Below are 20851 nucleotides of genomic sequence, written 5' to 3'. Positions count from 1 at the left end.
CGGGGCCCTCCCGCCTCGGAGGCTGAGTTCGCCCACTTCTGGACGTCCACCCAAGATCTCACCTCTAGGACTGACTATGCCCCCGAAGGTCGTGGCCTGCACGACGTTACTAAGTACGGCTCCAGGGGCCTGGGTTCGGCAGGCGCGGCCTTTCTGAGCCTTGGTCTCATCCCACAGGGCCGTGCATAACGTAGGAAACTGCTTTCAAAAGTAACAAACGTGTGCCTGACAAATACGGGGATTGCTGTTTTCAGTTACTGGTCGTGGATTGTCAAGCGGGCATGATGACGCTTCTGCCCCCGGGGAGGGGTTAAACGTCCTTCCAGTACTGCCACTGTCCTTTTCGCTCCCGCTCTTTCCGCCCCCCTCCACCGCGTGGTCCCCGGGGAAAGGCGAACTACAGTTCCCAGGGTGCGCCGCAAGGCCGCACGGAACTACAACTCCCGGCGCTCCCTGCGGCGGGGGCGGTGTTGCGTCGTCACCGCGGAGCGCGGCCGGGACCTCCGGGTCGCGCGGCGTTTCGGAGCGGCCCGGAGCTCGGGGAGGTGCCCGCGGAGGCCCGCGGGAGACGGCTCGGGGGCTGGCGCGGAAGCGGGGGCTTGGGAGCCGCAGGCATGCTGCGTCCCAAGGCTTTGACCCAGGTGTTAAGCCAAGCCAACACCGGCGGTGTCCAGAGCACGCTGTGAGTGCGGACGGAGCAGGCGAGCGGCGAGCCCGGGGCGCGCTGGGGAAGGGTCTCGGGGAGGGGAGGAAGGCGGGGCGGCCGCGGCCGGAGGGGTGGGGGTGGGAGGAGACCGGAGCGTGGATCCCGGGGCACGTTCTGGACAGGCTCTGCCCAGACCCCTGCTTTCTGCAAGCGCCCCGGCGGGAGCTGGGACGTTTTTGTCGCCGCCGCGGGCACGTCCGAACCCCTTGCCGCCACTCGCCAGGCTGCTGAATAACGAGGGCTCTCTGCTGGCTTACTCCGGTTACGGGGATACGGACGCCCGGGTCACCGCGGCCATCGCCAGCAACATCTGGGCCGCCTACGACCGGAACGGGAACCAAGCGTTTAATGAAGACAATCTCAAATTCATCCTCATGGACTGCATGGTATGGAGAGGAGAGCCACTTCCTCTGTCCCCCAAGGGGATCCCCATGGGGCGACCTGGACCCCATCCTGGATGGTTGGAGGGGCAGGGACAGGATCTCTGAGGGCTAAGAGTTGGTCTGCTGCTGCATTATGGTAGGGCAGGACCCTGTGCCTCAAGTGGTGGTGAGGAAGGAGCCAGGGACCCAGGGTCTGACTGGGCGTCTGGTGTCAGCCAGCCACCTGTCGTTTGTGGAACCTCGGGTAAGTCACTCAACCTCTCTTAGCTTCCCTAGCACATCTCTAAGGTGGAAGCGGTAATCCGTCCGATTACCGATTACCTGTGCACACATGCACACAGGTTGTCGTGAAGACCAAAAGAAAGGACGTAAGCTGTGCAGTGTCGTCAGTCATCCCAGATTCGCAGACTCACAGAAGCACAGCAGCACAGCAGAGTCTCCAGACCCTGGGCCTGTTCCTTCCGTTTACAGAAGACAGAGCTGCAGTCTAGAAAGGGGAAGTAGCCATTAGACGGCGAATTTCCGGGAGACAGAAACTGTTTCGCTCACCTTTGTGTTTGTTGGGCCAACAAATGTTTACGTCCCTGCAGTGTTCTAAGGACTAGGGAAAAAGTAGCAAATGGAACAAAACACTGCAGCTCTAACTCCTCACAGAAGCTCACGGTTTTGTGTGTGCTGTAAAACGCGTCTAAGTTAAAAAACTAGGATGTTAGGTATTGAAAATGCAATGGGAAAGGAAGTGAGGTGGGGCGTACGTCAGGGACCATCTCACTGGAAAAGTGACATTTCATTAGAGATCTGAAGGAAGTTGGCAAGCCCTGTGGCTGTCTGGGGGAAGAACATTTTTGACAAAGGCAAGCGTAAAGGCCCTGAGGCAGAGTAGCATCTGGTCAAGGAGGGACAAGGTTGATGTAGCTGGTACAGCATGGGAGTGGGGGAGGTGAGTAGAGGTGAGGCCAGAGAGGCAGGGAGTGAAGCACCTGGCTCCCAGCACACAGCAGATGGCCAGGGAAAGTTCGCGAACCAAACCGAAAAGGCCCAAGAGTGAAGTCTCCCCAAAGGATTTGGGCTGTAACCCACTGTAACCGGGCTGTCTGCCTCATCCTCGCCCCATGCCCAACCAAGGACGCCATTTCAGTTCAGCTGATGACTCCTTCTTCGTGCCTAACTTGGGGTTGGTGCTGTCGAGCAGTGGTTTTCCAACATCTTGTCCACACCCCAGCTGTAAGAAATGCCTTTTAAGTCAGAGCCCAATGCACGCCCCCCCCCCCCCACTAAAACAAAAGTTTCACGAAACAGTACTTCCCTTACCGCATGCAACGCACTCCATTTCTCTTCTTTTAAATGCTAATCCACCTCCTTAACTGATCTAACCCTAGAGTCAGACCTGCTATTTGAGAAACATTACCACGGGAAAAGAGAACTCTACCTTAGGCTACTGCTTCCTAGCTCCTCGCAGTGTCTTTGGTTGGGGTGAACCCACAGTAAAAACATCACCCATGTGGACAGCCCTTTGCAGATTCAAAACCCCCTCCTGTGTACCCTTACCAGCTGGGATGAGGTGGGGGGGGCGGGTCGCAGAAAGAGAAACCAAGAGGCTGGGAGATTGAGTTTCCCATAGTAAGTCGTAGAAAGCTGTGCTGAAGCTGGAATCTGAACTCAGGATCCCACGTCCAGGGCTGTGGCCAGAGCCCTTGGTCTGGAGCTCCTGCCATGCCCAGGGCATGGAAGGAAGATAACCTTTCTGAAGAGGAGCCCTTGGGGAAAGGGCTAAAGGCGCCAGGCAGAACATTACATCCCGTATTCTCGCCCCACCAGGAGGGCCGTGTAGCCATCACGCGGGTGGCCAACCTCCTGCTGTGTATGTACGCCAAGGAGACCGTGGGCTTCGGGATGCTCAAGGCCAAGGTGTGTACGTGCCCCTCTGTCTGCAGCCCTGGGCCCAGGCCTGGGCTTTTCACTGTCCGCTCCCACCCCATCGCCTTCCTGGAGTCCTCCTGTCACCCAGCCTGTGTGTGGTGGGGGCGGGGCGCCTAGCGGAAGAGCCCACGTAGACTGGGACCCCTCTGGTGGCAGACCTGTGCGGGCCTGATCACTCCTCCCCTCTTGCAGGCCCAGGCTTTGGTGCAGTACCTGGAGGAGCCCCTTACCCAAGTGGCGGCATCATAGCGAGCCTCGGTTGGAGCTGGGGTCAGAAAAGATCAGTGATCATTTGGAGGGGCGGGGCTCCCTGGGGAAACCTTTCTGGACGGTTCCGGAGGCTGAGACTTTTTTCCAAGAATAAACTTGAACTCCTATCTATCTTGCGTGATGGCTGCTTTCTTGAATGGGAGGAGTCCAAAGAGGTGGGAAGGAGCACGGAGTGCTCTGGAGACCCCTGAGGGCCTGCGACTCCTGCCGGCCCCTCACCTTGCCCTCTGGCAGCCAAGTGGCTCCCGCAGTGATGCCTTAGCCGCCTTGGCCTTTCCAGCAACAGGACGTATCATCGGCCCTGCTGCCGGGAGTGAGTTTACCCATCCCGACTGTCACACCGTTGCAAGTGATCTTGGAGGAGCGGGGCGCCGGTGGGGGTCTTGTCAGCAAGATTATGGGGCCCTGCAGATCCAGTGTCCTCCAGTCCCACCTTGGCGGTGGGGGGTGGGGGGTGGAATGCCTTTTCTGCTCTTGGAGTTGGAAGAGTGCTTGCTAGCCACCTGCAAGGGCTCACACAGACCCTCCAGACATCAGGGCCCTTTGCAGACGGCATGGCTTCCTCGTGAGGCCTGAGATCCCGGGGCGGGAGTATAAGCAATCCAGAAGCTCTCAAAGCCCTTCATCTCCAGATCCTGCCCGGCACTCAAACTCCTCACTCCATGTACTTCGGGTCTCCCCCCTACCCTGGGTCTCTAGAGCAGGCGTGGACAGGGAACCACCAGCCCCTAGCCCAGGGCCTTAGGAAGGGACCCATCCCAGGGGAGAGGTAGGTGGCGAGTTTCAGCTCCACCCAGGGTGGGGAACACCGCCCATCCCAGGCCCTGGGCCTTCGGGAGGAGCAGCTGCCAGAACTCTGGGAGCGATGGGCACCCGTCAGCCCCAGCCCCTCGCCCCAACAGCCCTTCCCCTTGTGCCCCCAGTTACCCCTCCCGGAAGGTCCGAAGGAAATGCAGGAGGCCAATAGGTTTCCGTTCCCTGAGAGGCTATTTCTCACTCATTGGTGGCCACCCAGGTGGGTCCCCGGTCCCCGGGAGCCTAGCAGCATGGCTCTCTGCAGGTGCCGTGCGGGCCCCAGCTTCCCCTCCCCCAACCCCCGCCCCCCCCCCCCCCGCCGGCCCGCCCCGCTGCGGGAGCCCAGGCTGGGAGCAGACACCCAACCTGCCTAACCTGTCTGACGTCATCGTCTCTCCACCCACCTGGGCCCCAGGTCTCCTGCTGCCTGCTCTTCCTGTTCTCAGCTTCCGTCCCCTTGGCTTCCTCGCAGCACCCCACCTGCCAGCGCTGAGCCTCCAGGGCCCTGCCCAGCCTGAAGTCGCCCTCAGTCCCTCTGCCTGCAGAAGTTTCTTCACCCCCAATGAGAGGAGGCGCGGACCCAGGTCTCTGGAGAGCTGAGGGTTGAGGGCACTGCGCCAACGCATAGTCCCGTCACCTCTGTCCCTGGAGACACTCGTACCCTCCATGTGGAGCCAAGATGGGGAACAGAACCGAGGAAGATTATAACTTTGTCTTCAAGGGTGAGTTGGGGTCTATAAAAAAAGAGACCAGCAGAGCCTGAAAGCGCCCGCCCGTTCTGTTGTTTTTGTTTTTTTTAATCTCTCACCTGGACCCCTGAGGGCTCCTCATTCGTGTTGGATTAGAAAGAAAGCCGCAGGGAGTTGGGGAGGGTCCGATTACTAGGGCAAAAGTCCTGGGGCTTCGGGAAGGCTCTGCTGCTGTAAATAAGGATGTTGAGCAAGCCTGCGTAGGGCCGAGTTAGGCCCCTCGGCTCCCTTCGTAGAGGAAGCCCACATCCCTAAGAGTCGTCAGCCACCACAGCGTAGGAGGTGGAGGTCAGATTTCAGGGAGGACTTTCCTCCTGAGAAAGAGGAAACAACCTCCAGAGGAAGAAAGTCCTGTCTCTGGGTGCATGTGCAGGAAAGAAAAGAAACGGAGGGCTTTGTCCATTTTGGGGTGAAAACAGGGAAGATCTCATAAATTGAGAGCAGGGTCTGATAGAGTCTGGAGGACTGAGGGCTGGGGCCCCATCGGTCGTCCCTCGGCAGCCCCCGTGGGCCCAATAGCAGGCGCCTGGGTTCAACCTGGCTGGCCCCGGGAGCATGACCTTTCCCGCTCCTTTACCTCAGCCCCTACGTCGGACCCTCTGGTGTCCCCAGCCCCCACGCACCCCTCCTCCAGGGCGGGGTTCACTGGCAGAGCCGTCGTTCCCGGCCCAGCCACCCCACCCCGCCGCCTCTCCCGGCCTCAACCCCGCCCTCGCTCAAGCTGGGACTTGGGCTGCTGGGGCCGGGGGACCCGTGCTGTCCCGGCCTCTCTCCCAGGAAGGGGAGGCTGGGACAAACGGTGCTACTAGAAACTGCCCTTTACTGAGCCCTCAGCGTGTGCCCGCTCTGGTTCGTTGGCCACCGTAACAACCCCCAAATGCATCTCTCTTTCTGAAAGCGGTCAGGGGCCAGATCGACTGTGAGAGGGCAGCTCTGTCGGTCACTAGTTAGTGTGGGTTGGGGTCTCCGGAAGCTGACTCTAAGAAGTCTGGGGTATAAGACGTCTATTGTGGATCAACACCGGTGCGAGGAAGGGAGAGGAAGCAAGACCGAGCAGCGGGGAGAAGCTCTGTGCGGCCCAGGGTCACAAAGCCTCGGCCGAGGGCGGGGAGCGCTGTGCCCCCCGGCCTTGCCCGGACGGACGCTGGGTGCAGGCGGCCCAGGACCGCCAGGGCCTCAAGCGAGGCCAACCAGCGCCCCCCGCAGGGCACCTCTGCGTTTGCCACACCAGCGGTGGCATCTGGTGCCAGCCACCGAAGCCCAAGTGCCTCCGTTTCCTCGTCTGTAAACATGGGGTGATAATAATACTGGCCTTGCCTCGCGGCACCAATGCGAGAATTACACGAGTGAACGTGTGTAAAGCTTTTACGATGGCGTCCGGCACATGGTAGGCACTCAGTCCGTGTGAACAGTCAGCGTCTCCGTTTCACAGCCGAGGACGAGACAAATGGTCACCCAGCCCGTACTCGAAGCCGGGTCTGTCGGACCCCAAAGCCCTTGCCCTGAGCACCTCTTGGGCCTGAGGACAGGCTGAGCCCCTCCCACCGGGAGGGGGGAGATGGGGAGGAGGCAGGGACACACCCCCACACTGCTCCCAGCTCTTTCCTGCTCTGCCCAAGTCTGAGGGGCTTTGACGCGTTTTATAAACAAGGAAACTGAAAGCCAGAAGGGCTGAGCCACCTGTTCGAGGTCACTAGCTAGTGAGAGGCCGAGTGGGGAGCAGCGCCCAGAGCGTGTGGCTCCCAAGGCGCCAGCCTGCTTTTCCAGAACCTGGGGGGCCTCCCGTCACCCTGGATGCGTGCTCGGTGTTGCGCAATTAGCGGGTCATGCTGGCATCGGCCCCCCCCTCGCCCTCCTCCAGCCCCTCGCTCACCCGCGGTGGATAAACCTGGGCCCTGGACGCTTTCCACCGGCCCCGAGGCTCTTTGTGGCCCCACCGGTGGATCCTGGGCCCTGGAAACCTGACGGTGATAACACCGGCCTGCCGACAACGATCACGATGGTAACGGGCTTTTGCACACTCACTCCAGCCTGGGCGATATCTCACTTATTTCTTGCAACAACCGGTAAAATAGATAGTATCACCGTTCCCAGTTGTCATACGACAGAGGTCAGGGTGGGCCGGTCCAACACCCGGCCCCATCATGTCCTTACCCGTGTCCCTCCGTGAGGATCACCCGCCGAACACTCTTCTCCCCACATTTCCGTTCACACGACGGCTCCCCACACGCGTGTGCGCACGTGCACGCCCAGCCTCCTCCTCGTCCTCACAGCTCACACACAGACACAGGCACGGCGCTGTCACGCTCCCCAGACTGCCTACGGTCTCTGTCCACATTCACACACCCTGCCAGCCTCACGGACCCTGAACACTGACCCCCACAGACAGACGGCACCCCATCACAGAAATGGGGGCTGACCGCGCGGTCCTGTCTCCACGGACCAGGCCAAGAAGCCTTACAGGCCCGCAGCCCATTTCAGACTCTCGGCCCTTCCCCCCAGGGAGGATGGATCCTGCAGAGTTGCAGTCCCCTGGGTCCCCCTCAGTTTCCCGAGCTCAGCTCCCTTTCCGGATGGACAGACCCCCGAGCTCAGCCCTTGTCTCTCTGCCCCCTCAGTGGTGCTGATCGGTGAGTCAGGCGTGGGGAAGACCAATCTGCTGTCCCGATTCACACGGAATGAGTTCAGCCATGACAGCCGCACCACCATCGGGGTTGAGTTCTCCACCCGCACGGTCATGCTGGGCACCGCTGCCATTAAGGCTCAGATCTGGGACACGGCCGGCCTGGAGCGGTACCGGGCCATCACCTCCGCGTGAGCCTGGGGGCTGGGGGGGGGGGGGGGCGGCGCTGGGGAAGTCAGGGAGGGCCTGTGGAGCAGAGGCCACGGGCCCCGTGCGCACTGGGGGGACCCCGGGACGCCGTGGCCCCGGCGAGACACGGGTGGGTGCCGTGAGCCACGCAGCCGGAGGCAGGACGCAGCGACCCCGGCTGCTAGTGGCAGGGGAAGCAGCCGCCCCTGAGCCCTTCCTGACTCCCTTCTGCTTCACACTCAGCAACCGCTGCCATTTCAGCTGCATTTTACAAACATTCGGGGTACAGAGGACCTTCCGCCTCCGGACGCCCATGCAGGACATTTGCCAGTGTCCGGCTGGACGTGAGGGGGGTGGTCTGTGGGTGTGACGGAGGACAGCACCTGCCAAGAGGCAGGAAGCAGGAGTCCAGGGCTTCGGTCACACGCACGCTCGCCACTCCTGGGCTGGTCCCCTGGCCTCTCCTGAGCCTCGGTCGACACATGAGTAAAACGGAAGAATTATATATCACAGCCTGAAAAAGCCCCATCTCACCCCAGGAGTGAGGCCGGATGCCTGCAGGGGTGCCTCAGATGGTCACCTCAGGGACTGCTGCATGGGGTGGGCTTGTAGCTGGTCCTAGAAAGGTGGCCGCGAGCGAGAAGAGGACGGTGCGCATGCAGGAGCCATGTGAGGAACGTGCCCACCGAAAGGAGCATCCAGGAGGCCGAGTGGGGCGCAGGTGCTCTTTGGTGGCCATCCAGGGCTAACATCAGAACGAAGGACCCAAGGGGCGCCTGGGTGGCTCAGGTCATGATCTCACAATTCGTAAGTTCGAGCTTACACGGGGCTCCGTCCTGATCGTGCCGAGCCTTCTTGGGATTCTCGGTCTCCCTCTCTCTCCCTGCCCCTCCCCCCTCCCAATAAATAAATAAACTTTTAAAAAAGAACAGAGGACCCAAGGAAACAGTGGGCTAGAAAAAGTGGGAGGAAGGAAGGAAGGTGACTCTGGAGGCTGCAATACTGGTGACCCGGAGGGCTCTCGGCATCAGACGCAGGACCCTGGAGTTGCCCCGTCTAGGTTTGGGTCCCTGGACCTCAGCTTTCATATGACCCCACCTCTGGTCTCGTGTCTGACCTTTCGGCTTGAGGGCTGTGCTCTGACCTTGCCTCCGTCGCTCCTGCCGCCCCCCACGCAGGTACTATCGAGGTGCGGTGGGGGCCCTACTGGTGTTTGACCTGACCAAGCACCAGACCTATGCCGTGGTGGAGCGCTGGCTGAAGGAGCTCTATGACCACGCCGAGGCCACCATCGTCGTCATGCTCGTGGGCAACAAGAGTGACCTCAGCCAGGCCCGGGAGGTGCCCACTGAAGAGGCCCGAATGTTCGCTGGTGAGAGCCCTCCACCACCCAGTCCGGCCCCCCCAGCCTGGCCCGTGCCATCCAGCTCCTGCCTCCCGGCCCCTGCTCCCACCCTAGGGCCCCAGCCTGGACTTCCTCCGTGGGCTCCCCTACCTCCATCACCTCTCTCCCAGTCTCTCAGCACTTCCCTTCTCTGGACCCTGCGTCCCTCATTATGCTTCACTGCTTGCCCCAACGTTGTCTTTATTTATTTATTTATTTTTTGAGAGAGAGACAGACAGGACACAAGTGGGGGAGGGGCAGAGAGAGCGAGGGAGACACAGAATCTGAAGCAGGCTCCAGGCTCCGAGCCGTCAGCACAGAGCCTGACTCTGGGCTCGGACTCACGAACCATGAGTTGGATGCTTAACCAACTGAGCTCCCCATGAGCCCCCCCCCCCCACAAGATTGTCTTTATGGGCAATAATTTTGTCATTGGTGTTAAAGGCCAGGCCACTCAGGGATCCAGAGCTCCATGGCCATCTCCAGTCACGCCCTCCCCAGGAGTCTTATGGGGTCAGAGGCAGCAGGACACAGAGGTTAAGGGTGCAGGCTCTGGTGTCCCATGGCCCAGCTTCACTAGATAGGGGACAGTGAGCAAGTCCTTTGTTGACGCTCTCGGTGTTTCTGGTCTTCCGTCCTCTTCTGTAAAAAAGGGATGATATTCAAACCCACCTCACAGGTTGTTTTAAGTGTTAAATCAGCAACACGTGCCAAGGGTTTAGCACGTTGCGAATGTACACAGTAAACATTAAGTAAATATTATTATTATTGTGTTTCTTTTCCTGCCAGAAAACAATGGACTGCTATTCCTGGAGACCTCAGCCCTGGACTCCACCAATGTTGAGCTGGCGTTTGAGACTGTCCTCAAAGGTTAGAGCCCCTGCCTGCATTTGGCAATGCGTCCCCCCCCATCCCATCCCTGAGGCTCCTGTGGGCAGGAGTGGGAATGCAGACACCCAGCCCTTGCCCACCCCAGATGATCCCTCAGCCCCTCTGGGGGCCCCCCAGCCTCCTCAGAGCCTCCCTAGCGCCCTCTCCTCTCCAAGCCTGAGGCTTGGGGAAGGAACCAGAACGCTACACTTCGTAGGGAGCTAAGCATTAGCCCTTCACCCAGGTAAGTAGAAGGGACCCAGGTGCCCAAACTCCATTTCCTTCCAGCAAAACCTCCTTGTGTGGCCACACCCAGTGCTCAGTAAGGCCAGTGTGGAGTGTGTGTGTGTGTGTGTGTGTGTGTGTATGTGTGTGTGTGTGTAGCATGGGTTCTCAGTCTTCTGACCCGATCACTGTCCTCCGCCCCCTCAGAGATCTTCGCAAAAGTGTCCAAGCAGAGGCAGAACAGCACCCGGACCAACGCCATCACCCTGGGCGGTGCCCAGGCTGGGCAGGAGCCGGGCCCTGGTGAGAAGAGGGCCTGCTGCATTAGCCTCTGACCTGGGCTCACACCAACCCTGCCCCCAAGGCTTACCCCACCGCCACCCCGCTCGGGGACCTGCCCCTGCCCTGTGGTGGTTCCAGATGTCAGAGCGGATGCTTCCCTGCTCCCAGCCCCACAGACCACAGGGCCCTGAGGTCAGCACGGTCCCCCCACCTGCCATGTCTCCATTGCCTGCTCCCCCGCCACACACACTCAGTCTTCCAATAAAGCTGTGTTTTGTACCAACGTCTGGCCATCCTGCTGCTCCCATCCCTGACTCCCCTTCACCTCTGGCCCCTCTGGGCTTCCCTCCCCCTCCTTCCCCCCCCCCCCCCCCCCCCCCCCCCCCCCCCCCTGGGGCCAGCTGCCTCTAGAGTCCTGTGGTCTGGGGACAGTGCCAAGGGGGCGGGAGGTGCCCAGCCTTCCCTGTGCCAACCCCCAGGGCAGGTGGGGGAGGGAGGACAGCAGGGCCAAGATGGGGTATCTGGAAGGAGAGACAAAGGAAATCACCGGCAGGTACCATCTGGTGCCCAGGGCCCTGATGCCAAGAACTGAGGTCGCTCCAATGCCAGGGGTGAGGGGAGGAGGCAGGGGAGGGGTTGGAGGGAAGGGAGAGGCAGGGCCAGCCTGCGTGTGCTGGGCAAGATTGAAGCCTGGGAGGTGGAAGGTCCAAGTCTCACATCCAGCTTGCCGCCTGACCGCCCCCCAGACCCACAGAGGAAAGGAGGTGTCCAACCTGGCAGGGTGGGAGGGGGAGTCCAAGCTGTCCAAGCAGGGTCAGTGTCACCCAGCCTCACCTTCCCCTGTTCTGCAGGACAGGGTGCATGCACCCCTCCACCCCTACCCACCCCCCAGGAGGGGACTGAGCACCTGGAGACTCAAGCAGGGAGCTGTGAACAGCAGTGGGAGCTGTCCCTCCCCTGCACTACAGGGCACCCAGTCACCCCTGAGAAAACCCCCTCACCCAGCCCACAGTGGGTCAGACTCTGATGCAGAGAAAGAGGCCAGAGCCTTAATTAATAATACTTTTAATAAAATTAAGTTCTTAATAGCACATTTAATACATTAACCCTCCCCCTTCTTGGTTTCTCTGCATTTTGTGCAACATTACTTTGACTTGATTATTCATGGGTCCGTTTCATTTCCCGCCTTTATTTTGCTTTTGAAATCTTTTTCCTCGGTGGGTTTGTATGTGTCTTCGCTAGATGCCTCAAATTAAGTCTGACCACAATCCTACGCTACTTTCTACAGTGGAGAGACCGTCCCCCTGCCCCAGGGCCGTCTCCCCCCCCCACCCTACCCCACCCGCACCCTCCAGTGGGAAGGGGAAACCCTCCCCACCCCAGACTACCTTCCCGAACTAGCGGGGTTTCTAGGACAAAAAGAGCAGGGGGGGGGGATCTCCCTAGGTGGGGTGAGAAGAGTAAATTGGGGAGAGGGAGATGTGATGGGGCGGGCCTAGGGCCAGGGAGGGGCATGACGGAGTCACTGGTGTCAAGGAGCAGCCTCCACGTGCCCAAAGCAGAGCCGAGGGGCCCCCGCCACCCCCTCGGACAGGAGGGCCCACCCTGAGCTGGGGCCGCTAGAAGGCAAGTGCTAAGAAAGATTCGCGGGTTTCTTACATGCAAAAGCCAAGCTCCCCAGTCTTCTGTGGGGAGGGTGCTGTCCCCCAGGCCAGGGCTCGGTGGGTGGCCTCTACCTGACCGCTCACAGCTGGGGGTGGGCTGAAACACAGGGGTAGAGGCAGGGTCCCCCGAAGTCCCTGCTGCCCTCCCCCTGCCTTCGTACCCCTGGGAGCCCTGTTCTCCCAGGCCTTCAAGGACAGCATCTCCCCTATACCCCAGTGGTGGGAAGTCCTTCTTGGAGTCTAACTTCTTTGAGACAATACAGCAAACCTGTGGAGAAAAGGGGCACAGTGCAGCTGTAAAGAACCATTACCGAGATTGCGACCTCCACCACCGCCTCGGAGGCCAAAAGCTACGTGGAATATTGGATAGGAACGAGGACGGGGGTGCCGACCCTCTCAGTCCTCTCGAAGCTCTACGACCGTGGGAAGCGTGTGCGAATCTGTTTCTAGAATGACCTACCAGGCTCTTGAATCAATCCGTAGCGGGGTGGATGGAGGCTACTCTTCAAGAAGGACTTCCTTGGGCCTGGGAGAAGCAGGCTCCACCCTCCCTGAGACCCCGAGAGGACACCCCACTTTGGAGTAAGGGCTGCTCTGCAGAGACCAGGGATGCGCCTGATGGCAGGCCCCCAGGTGCAAGGGCACAGAGCAGGAGAAATGTGCTCACCTTCTCTGCCGCCCCGCCCAGCTCCCATGCGGTTGAAATGATCAATGCCATCGTTCAAAGACCCCGGGGACCGAGCCCCTCATCTATTTGTCCTACAATTTAAAAATCCAAGGATTCTCAGAATCAACCCCAGCAGACTGGAAGCTCCCCACCTGAACTAGCAACCTGCTCGCACCCGGATACCTGGACATGGGCGAGTTCTCACATGCAGGGTGGAATTGACCGCTTCCCTCACCTACTTTCCTTTTTCGTTACAACTTTTATACATTCTACTGGACCCAGGGGCCCTCAATGCTACTAAACTTTAAGCTATCTGAATATTGTCTACTAAGTAACTAGTAATTCTTTCTTTTTCTCTAGGATTATATGAAATAAATTTGAATTATTATTATTAATAATTATTATTTTGTAGTATTCTTTTCTTTTAAACCCCTCGGTTTCTTTCTTTTTCTTCTCTCTCTCTCTCTCTCTCTCATTTTTGGTTAAACAAAACAAAACAAAACTATTTCTCTTAAATCTTGTACCTCTCTGAGGGTTCCCGCAGGCCTGCAACGCCTCAGCTCTGGACTTCCCCCCCCCCCCCCGCCCCTGGGACCGGGCCGGGGAAGTGGGGGGGGGGGGGCAGCCCAGGATCCTCAGTCCTAGTGCGTCTTCCTTTCTTGTTAATCCCTTTCTTTGTTTGGCTCTGCCAGCTCCCCCGAGGGGGAGGGGAGCGGGGAGGGGGCCCATGGAGTGAAATCCAATCTACTTGTGGGGCCCCAGAAGGACCAGGTTCCCCCAGCCCCTGTCTCCACCACGCATCCCAGGATGCTCCCCACGAAAAGCAAATGACATTCCTCCCCAAAAAAAAGTGGGGGAAAAAAGGAACGTAAACCCGAACATATATTAAAAACACTTTTTTTTTTTTAAGATTTAACTCTGAATACAAATGTATTTTTTTTCTTCTTCTCTCCCTACATATATTCTAAACCTTCTAAAGTTTTTTTATTTTTTTAAGGATCACTTTATCATAAAATAAAATATCCTTTTCATATAATAAATTACCTAATAAAAAGTCTTTTTTTTTTCATATTAGCCCAGGTTCTTTGCTACATTTATACGGTAATAAACGCCTTTATTAAAATAGAATATTAAATTATAAAGAACTGCTTTTTTTTTTTTTTTCTATTTTTGTTTTCTCTCCTTTGCGTTGGTCGCCTATCTCGCTCCCTCTCACGCTTTCTCTCCTCTGTTTTGTCTCTCACTATGTGTTTTTGCGTTGGTTTCTAGGTTTGGCTCAATTAGTAAGGGTGGGATTGAATTTTCCGAGCCCCCTAGAGTAACAGTCTTCTGCCTTTGTGGGTAAGAGGTGGAGAGGGGGAGGGGGATCGACAGACAGACATCCCTTCTTCCCACCCCCCTCCCCACCCCCCCTCGGCGACCGGGGGTGCCCATTTGGTTTGGTTTCTATTGTACAGACATCTCAGGATGGCTCACATTGGCGGGAAGGAGGGAAGTTGTCAGCGGCCAGTTTTCCTGACTGTGACCTCCTTCCTCTCCCCTCCCTGGCTGGTGGTCTGGAGGGGTAGGCCGAGGAGAGGTGAGTTAATTCACAACAGGAGGAAGGAGAGGAGGAAATCCCCCCTGTACCTCCATCCCTGCACTCCCTCTCCATCAGATAGAATGGGATTCCCGAGCCAAGTGCTCAGAGATCACTTGGAAGAGTCCCACCCCACTATATACAAGAATCTCCTGGGACTCCCATCCCCCACCCTCTCCTGGCCCGGCCAGCGGAACCGGGAGGGTGGCAGGCTGGTGGCAGCCCCAAGTGAGCCTCAGGGAAGCAGTGGAGGGGGGATGCAAGGCCTGTTAGCAATATGGGGCCCTGCGGCACCACGATCCCGACCGGCCTGGGACTGAGCTCTCTCTGAAGACCCAGCCTCTCTCCTCAGCCACAATGGGTGGGACAGACTTCATGATTCGCCCGCTGATAGGGGTTTGGGTAAGGCCCAGAGAGGGGCACAGGGGTGGGAGCTGCAGGGGGAGGGGGGGCCCTTCCATCCACCAGCCTCAGGCTCCTTCCTGTCCCCTTGAACAGCAGACACACACACACACACACACACACACACACACACACACACACGACCCTGGCTCTCCACCACTGCCGGCCGCTAGAAAATCCATCCCGAGAACCGCTCCCCAAATGCAATGCCCAAAGACGGTAGAGGCGGGGGTTCGACCCTTGATGTACCCCAGTATTCGTTCCCTCCTCAAATTGTCACTGAGAATGGGGATACATTCCATCAAGAATGAGAGGTGTTTCTTTGGAGTGGGGAGGGCCTCCGAATGCCAGAAGAGGAATTAAATGGGGGGGGGTCCATCCAAATGCTCTTCTCCCCTATTTCTCCCCAGGGGAGGTGGTGAACCCAAAGCTGGGCTAGAAGGGCAGGAGGGAGGGGGAGAAGGGAAGAGAGGGGAGGAGGACAGGGCTGGGAAGGGCAGCCATCAAGGGGAAGCAAAGGGGAGAGCCGGTGGAAACATTAAAGGGAAGGGAGAGCCCAATGGAGGGAAGATGGGGGCGGGGAGCCGGAGGGGCAGAGAGGAGCTCTCTCTCCAGACCCCTGCACCCAGCTCTGTCGGGGCGATGAGCTCTGAGCCCTTTATAGATTGACATGCTTCCCCCCACCCACCGCCCGGAATATCTGTGCAGACTTCTGAAAGGGCCCCAACCCCCTTGTACCACTGGAAACCCAGGAACAGATTCCCAAACAGGATATGGCAGTGGAGGGTCTAAAGGGTCATGTTGGGAGGTCAAAGGTCAGGGCCAGAGCGGGCTTGAGGACTGGAAAGAGCACCTCTAGATACAGATGGAACCTGTCCCCCTCCCTTTCCCCATCCCCTCCGCAGAGGGAGGGGCAGTGTGATGCAGATGCAGATGGGGAGGTGGACAGAGGGGGTCAGGGTGCCTTAACGGTCACCTCTGGCAAAACAAAAGTTTCTCTTAGCTGCTTCCAGATTGAAGGGTGTGTTGAGGTATCAGAGTTGTAACTCTCGTAAAATCTCCTGCCTGGCCCCCTCCCCACCATTCCAGGACTGGGGTGACCAGAGGCTCTGAAAGTGGCCTACCCCTCCTCAGCCACCATCGCCTCCCCTCCCCCTCCCCACGGAGCGAGTATCTCTAAGCACCTTGCCCCTCAGACCACTGATTTCCAAAAGGCCCCGGTGGAAAACAGATCCAGGGCGGGCCCCTGGGGAGGGACGCAGGAGGCCTGGGGCAGGGGGCTTAGGAGAATATTCGGATGGCTTGCGTGGCCGTGATGTGGCAGACGGGACACTCCGGGTCCGTCCTCTCGCAGATGCGTACTGCACACTCCATGCAGAACAGGTTGTGTCCGCAGGGCACGAGGGCGGCAGTCACCTCGCTCTCGAAGCACACCATGCAGTCCCGCCCGCCGCCGGGGCTCCGCAGGCCGCCCCCCAGTTTGGAGAAGCCCTGCAGCGGCTCCCCCGGCGGGCGTCTGGGCAGTCCGGCCAGCTCGGGCCCCGCGGAGGAGGCGGCGGGCGAGCGGTGCGCCCCCGGCGGCGCGGCGCGGGCCTTGGCGGACGACGACGACGACGAGGAGGCGGAGGAGAAGAGCACCGAGGTGGGCGTGGCGTTCTCCTGGCCCGCCCAGAGCGGGGGGCTGGTCTCGGCCACGCCGTAGTACACGTCCTGCTTGCCCACGCCGTAGCCCGGGAACAGGTAGCCGCCGTAGCCGAAGTCCCCGCCCTGCTCGCCCAGGCGCGGGGCCTCGAAGCCGGAGTCCACCGCGCACTCGCCGATGCAGCCCAGGCTGTTCTGGCGGAAGGTGGAGAGCGGCTTGCAGCCGGGCGGGTGCACCCGCCAGGCCTCGGAGTAGCGGCTGTCCAGGCCGGCGTCGGGGCTCCCCGCCAGGAAGTCGTTCTCGTTGTTGTACTCGAGGATCTTGCCCGTGCGCACCGCGATGTGCGTCTCGATCTCCTCGCGCGCGCGCTCCACGTTCCCCGGGGCGCCCGTGATCTCGAACACCGGGTCGCGGTCGCGGCTCGGCGTGATGATGTACGTGTTGGTCTGCTGCTGGATGCGCTTGATGGTTGCCCCCTTGGGGCCCACCACCAGCCCCACCACGCGGTAGGGCACCCGCACGCGAATGGTCACCTGGCCCGGCAGGGCCGGCGCCACGCCGAAGGCGGCGCCCGACTTGTTGCGGGAGGCGCGGATCATGGAGAAGTGCTCGGCCGCCGAGATGATTTCCCGTCGGGCTGTGGCCACGTCCTCCCGCCGCCCGGTCACCATGAACACGGGCTCTTCGCCGCGCACCGGGGTCTTGATGTACGTGTTGGTCTTGGCCCTCAGAGCCTTAATCTTGCAGCCTGGGATTGGGGGGGGGGGGGGCGGGGGGCGGGGAGAGAGAAGGAAACTCACAGGGCAAGAAGGTCTGTGCTGGGGCCAGTCGGCTCCTGATCTTTACTCAGACCCAGGCCCCCAGGTGCGAATGCCCCCTGCCTTCCACCGTCCCCCGTCTCGGGTCTCCCCAACGCCTCTATCCACCACAGATTTCAAAATGTACCAACTTTCGCTCGGATTCCAGCCAGGACCCTCCAAATTCAATGACTTCTTGAAACCGGTAGATAATCACGGACCCTCCCGGACAAGCTGCTAACCTCAAATCTGCTAACTCCGCCCAACCACCTACTGTTCCCTCAATGTCTCCACTGATTCCTGACTGCTCACAAACTTCCAGGTCACTTAATCACACCGCCCCCCCCCCCCCCCCAAGGCTGACACTGACCTTGTGGGGCCCCGAAGTGCTCAGTAACCCCACAATCTCCTGACTTGACCTCCATTCATTAAACGTGTCCTCCAGTCTACTCAGGGACCACTGACACCCATTTGCTCTGTGATCTATGATCGGGGGGGGGGGGCCCCCCCCCCGCGCTGCGCCTTCCACCCATTAGTGCATCTCAGAGGGTCCCAAATTCATAGCACGTCTGCAGCAACCAGTGGAGTGTGGGAGACTGGGAAGGGTCTGAGAATCAGTTTCAAGAGGGAAAGAAGTATGAAGATAAAAATAATGACGTGTGAGGGACAGCACCCGAGCCCATGGACACTTCAGCCACACTGTCCCCTGGGGGCAGGAGCGCTGAGATGGGCTGGGCGCTGAGGAGGTGACAGACAAGGTATTCTGCACCCACATTGACGCTCTGAAGTAGAGGGGGTTAAAGCTGGGAGATTGGGGGGAGAGGCAGGAAGAGAAAGAGGAGAGCCGAGACAAAGAGAGACAAAGACAGCAAAGGGGAAGAGAAGGGTCCAGGAGGCTGGCGTGGACACAGCATCTCTGAAGGCCGCAGCCCCCTGATGGCTGACAGGCCAAGCCTCTCTCCTCTTTCCCAAGTTCTGTCTCTCTGCCCCCTGGCTTCACACGCAGCCAGGCTCACGTGCCTCCTCGAAGCACACATGCCACACGCGTGTGAGTTTGCACACACATGGACCTAAGAGCCGTGATGCACCGTGTGCCTTTATCTAAACACGACTCGTGGTGCAAACGCAGTGCACACTCACACTCACACACCGACTGCGTGTGTCTGAACCTCTCGCACACCCTGCCCTCCCATCTCCATCACCCGCAGCCCTCAAACAGCACATTCCTCTGCACGCCCACAACTTTTGCCCCCCGCGCACATGGAGACACGTTCCCACCGCTCTGCAGGTACATACTGTGCTCTTTCTTCTAGCCCCCACCACGTGCCCTATTCCCCCCAAAACCCATGCCAGCGGTCCTAGCTCTCCCATTGGGCCCCAGCCCTCCAGCCACGGGTCTGAGGGCAGCTGGGGGGGGGGGGCTTTCTCTCCTCCCTTCTCTCCAGGTGGCTTCTTCTCCAGCCCCACCAGATTGGGCAGGGGGGAGGATGGGGTGCGTTGAGGGCAGTGCTCCTCACCTTCAAGAGACCTCGGGAAGGAGAACTGGCTCCTCCCTTCTTGTCTTCAGGCCTCTTGGCAGTTGAGAAGTCCTACCTGTTGTCAAGCCCACATCCTTGCTGCTCTAATATCAGTAAATGCTGCTCCTCCTTTCTGTGAGGCCTGGAGGTGTGAGGAGCAGTGACTCCCTCTCCTACAGCTTCCACTCACATGGCGTCTGCTGGGCACCCGGGGGCTCTAAGTTCTAGGTCCATTAGCTGAAGCAATGGGGTATCTTTGGGGGTGGGGGTGGGGGTGGGGCAGACAGGCCAGGGCAGGAGAGTAAGAAGGAAAGCTGGGGGCCCAGAGGTGCAGAGCTGGTGGACGGGATCCTGGGCTTTGGAACACCGAAGAAGCATCTCTGGAAGGGAAGACCACGGGGCTTCACCTTTCTAGAGGTCAAAAAGAGGAGTCCTGGCGCTGCGGCCCAGGGAGGGGGGCTAGACAAGAGGGAGGACTTCCACGTGCTTCAGGGGTGAGGGGGGCTTCTCTTCCCCGAGTAGGAGAGATCCCCCTACTTTTCTGAGAGACAGGTCCATCCGTCTGCTGCAGAGGCAGAGGACTCCATGAAATCCTGGGCCCTCCCAAGACCACCCCCGCATCCAGGGAGAGCTATCAGTGTCCCCACCCAATTCCACGGCTCGGGGTCCCTAGTTTCTGGCAACAAGAGGAAATCCAACTTTTTGAACCAGGAATCTCGAGATGGAGCGCCCCAGGGGGGGGTGAGGGCTGTGCAGGGGAGTGGCATCTTCCCTCCTCCATTCTGGATCGCCCTGCAAAATGCCCCCAACCCCCAAGCAGTTCGGGTGGATGAGGTGGGGTGTACGGTAGGCAGCGCCCCCCCCCCCCAGGCTGGTCTCCCCTCCTCCCCTGCCCGCAGCCGGCCTCCTCCCTCACTCCCAGCCGGAAAGCAGCTCCTCTATTGTTCCCCACTGTGGGACAGCTCCTCCCCTGCTCCTCCCCCACCCCTACCTCCCAGCCCAGCCCCCTTGCAATTTCCAAATCCCGCCCCCCCCCACTCCCCTTTGGGAAACCGGGAGAGGGAAGGGTCCCCAAGATCCCGTCTGCTCAGTCTGGACCCTCACCAACACTCCCACCCCCACCCGCCCAGGGATGCTGGAGCTGAGGAGGGTGTGGTATCAGACACACCACACTGGATTAATTCTACACCCCCCACCCCAACAACACACCCAGGCGCACGCCCTCCAACCGAACCTCCGCCCGAAGGTTTCTCACCACCCCCCCTGCAGGCCCCCTCCTGCCCTGTCCTACTCTCACACTACCAGAGACCCTTCTCCAGGCCTCTGGCCCCTAGCCGTGGCCAGCCCAGAACAAAAGCCTGAGAGGGATGAGGACAGGTCCACGCCAGGACGTGGCACTTCGTTGGAGGCACCCCTTCCAAAACCCCACAGATCGTTCAACTCTGGTGTGTGGGTGACCACAGGACTCCCTCCTCCCAGCAGCCCCCCTCCCCACTTCTCCCCTGGGCTGGGACCCTCCCATGAGCCACACCCCCTTCCATTCCTGCACTCAGCCCAACAAAGAGACAGATACTCAGTCTGGCTTCCCGGGCCAGGTCTCCCCCAAAGTCTGTAACTCCAGCTGTAGGGGGTCCCAGGGGTGCCCCCTCCCCAGCCCACGAGCAGATCCCGGAGCAGGGGCTTCTGAGCAACTCTTGGCGCATTCCTCCAGTTTTTCTGGCTAGGAGTGGACATCCCCTCCGGACAGCCTCCCAGGATTGGGAGACCGATCCCCCTCCCTTTTCCCTCTCTCTGTGAGAGGCTATTTCTTTGTCTAAAGGCAGAGCCCTGGGGAAGGAAGGATCCGAAGAACAGTCCCGACTGGGGGTGGCAGGGAACTTTGTGGCACTTGGAAATCGGGGTAGGGGGCGGGTCCCCCTTTGTGGGGAAGGGACAGAGCCAGAGGCGGGCAAGGAGAGAGGAAATGAACTTTCCGTGCTGGGATGGGGTGCCCCCCACTCCAGTCCGTCTCCGCGGTCCCGGCGCCCGCTTACCTTGCCTGCCCACGATCTCGGCCACGTGCTCGGAGGTGGGCACGGGGACACACTCGGTGGTGTTGCTGCTGCCCTTCAGGCGCAGCTCGGCCTCTTTGTAGAGAGCGCAGAGCTTGGCGTCGCTGGCCCCTTTGGGGGCGGTGGGGGGCTGGGG

At 59.7% G+C, this 20851-nt stretch overlaps 4 protein-coding genes and 1 long non-coding RNA gene across 5 annotated transcripts in view; 2 read left to right on the top strand and 3 right to left on the bottom strand.

The window, feature by feature from the left end:
- Positions 1-187, bottom strand: part of UBQLN4 (ubiquilin 4) — a 17913-nt gene extending 17726 nt beyond the window's left edge. Inside the window, 1 exon segment of the mRNA XM_040452352.1 lies at positions 176-187. Coding sequence (XP_040308286.1) covers positions 176-187 — 12 coding nt within the window.
- A 27-nt stretch (positions 188-214) lies between these two features.
- On the bottom strand, positions 215-10428 carry LOC121015616 (uncharacterized). The gene is made up of 3 exons (XR_005783905.1): positions 10296-10428; positions 7012-7015; positions 215-225 (listed from the first exon to the last, which is right to left on the bottom strand). It is a non-coding gene; the product is annotated as an uncharacterized LOC121015616 (long non-coding RNA).
- Positions 472-3390, top strand: LAMTOR2 (late endosomal/lysosomal adaptor, MAPK and MTOR activator 2). The gene is made up of 4 exons (XM_040452662.1): positions 472-682; positions 930-1092; positions 2908-2997; positions 3202-3390. The coding sequence occupies exons 1-4, from the start codon at positions 615-617 to the stop codon at positions 3256-3258; spliced, it is 378 nt and encodes a 125-aa protein (XP_040308596.1). The 5' UTR covers positions 472-614; the 3' UTR covers positions 3259-3390.
- Positions 4484-10679, top strand: RAB25 (RAB25, member RAS oncogene family). Its single transcript, XM_040452661.1, has 5 exons — positions 4484-4796; positions 7442-7637; positions 8814-9007; positions 9809-9889; positions 10322-10679. Exons 1-5 carry the CDS (start codon positions 4754-4756, stop codon positions 10447-10449), a joined length of 642 nt encoding a protein of 213 aa, XP_040308595.1. The 5' UTR covers positions 4484-4753; the 3' UTR covers positions 10450-10679.
- A 4803-nt stretch (positions 10680-15482) lies between these two features.
- The window catches only part of MEX3A (mex-3 RNA binding family member A), a 10826-nt gene continuing 5457 nt past the window's right edge, over positions 15483-20851 (bottom strand). The window contains exons 3-4 of the mRNA XM_040452350.1: positions 20698-20845; positions 15483-17098 (exon numbers count right to left, since the gene is read on the bottom strand). Of these exons, the coding sequence (XP_040308284.1) occupies positions 15990-17098; positions 20698-20845 (1257 nt within the window). The 3' untranslated portion in view covers positions 15483-15989. The remainder of the gene's footprint in view (positions 17099-20697; positions 20846-20851) is intronic.

Source organism: Herpailurus yagouaroundi, unplaced genomic scaffold (assembly GCF_014898765.1).
Source record: "Herpailurus yagouaroundi ecotype Mexico unplaced genomic scaffold, PumYag 207, whole genome shotgun sequence".
In the NCBI taxonomy this organism is placed as follows: domain Eukaryota; kingdom Metazoa; phylum Chordata; class Mammalia; order Carnivora; family Felidae; genus Herpailurus; species Herpailurus yagouaroundi.
Note: the sequence above shows the minus strand (reverse complement) of the source record. Positions and strands in the feature narration are given on the sequence as shown.

Bases quoted from the DNA above. Each gene is read 5' to 3' on its own strand.
- RAB25 (XM_040452661.1), top strand. From the start codon at position 4,754: ATGGGGAACAGAACCGAGGAAGATTATAACTTTGTCTTCAAGG. The intron at 4,797-7,441 runs GTGAGTTGGGGT...CTGCCCCCTCAG, and splicing joins TTATAACTTTGTCTTCAAGG to TGGTGCTGATCGGTGAGTCA. The intron at 7,638-8,813 runs GTGAGCCTGGGG...CCCCCCACGCAG, and splicing joins TACCGGGCCATCACCTCCGC to GTACTATCGAGGTGCGGTGG.
- LAMTOR2 (XM_040452662.1), top strand. From the start codon at position 615: ATGCTGCGTCCCAAGGCTTTGACCCAGGTGTTAAGCCAAGCCAACACC. The intron at 1,093-2,907 runs GTATGGAGAGGA...TCGCCCCACCAG, and splicing joins TCATCCTCATGGACTGCATG to GAGGGCCGTGTAGCCATCAC. The intron at 2,998-3,201 runs GTGTGTACGTGC...CCCCTCTTGCAG, and splicing joins TCGGGATGCTCAAGGCCAAG to GCCCAGGCTTTGGTGCAGTA.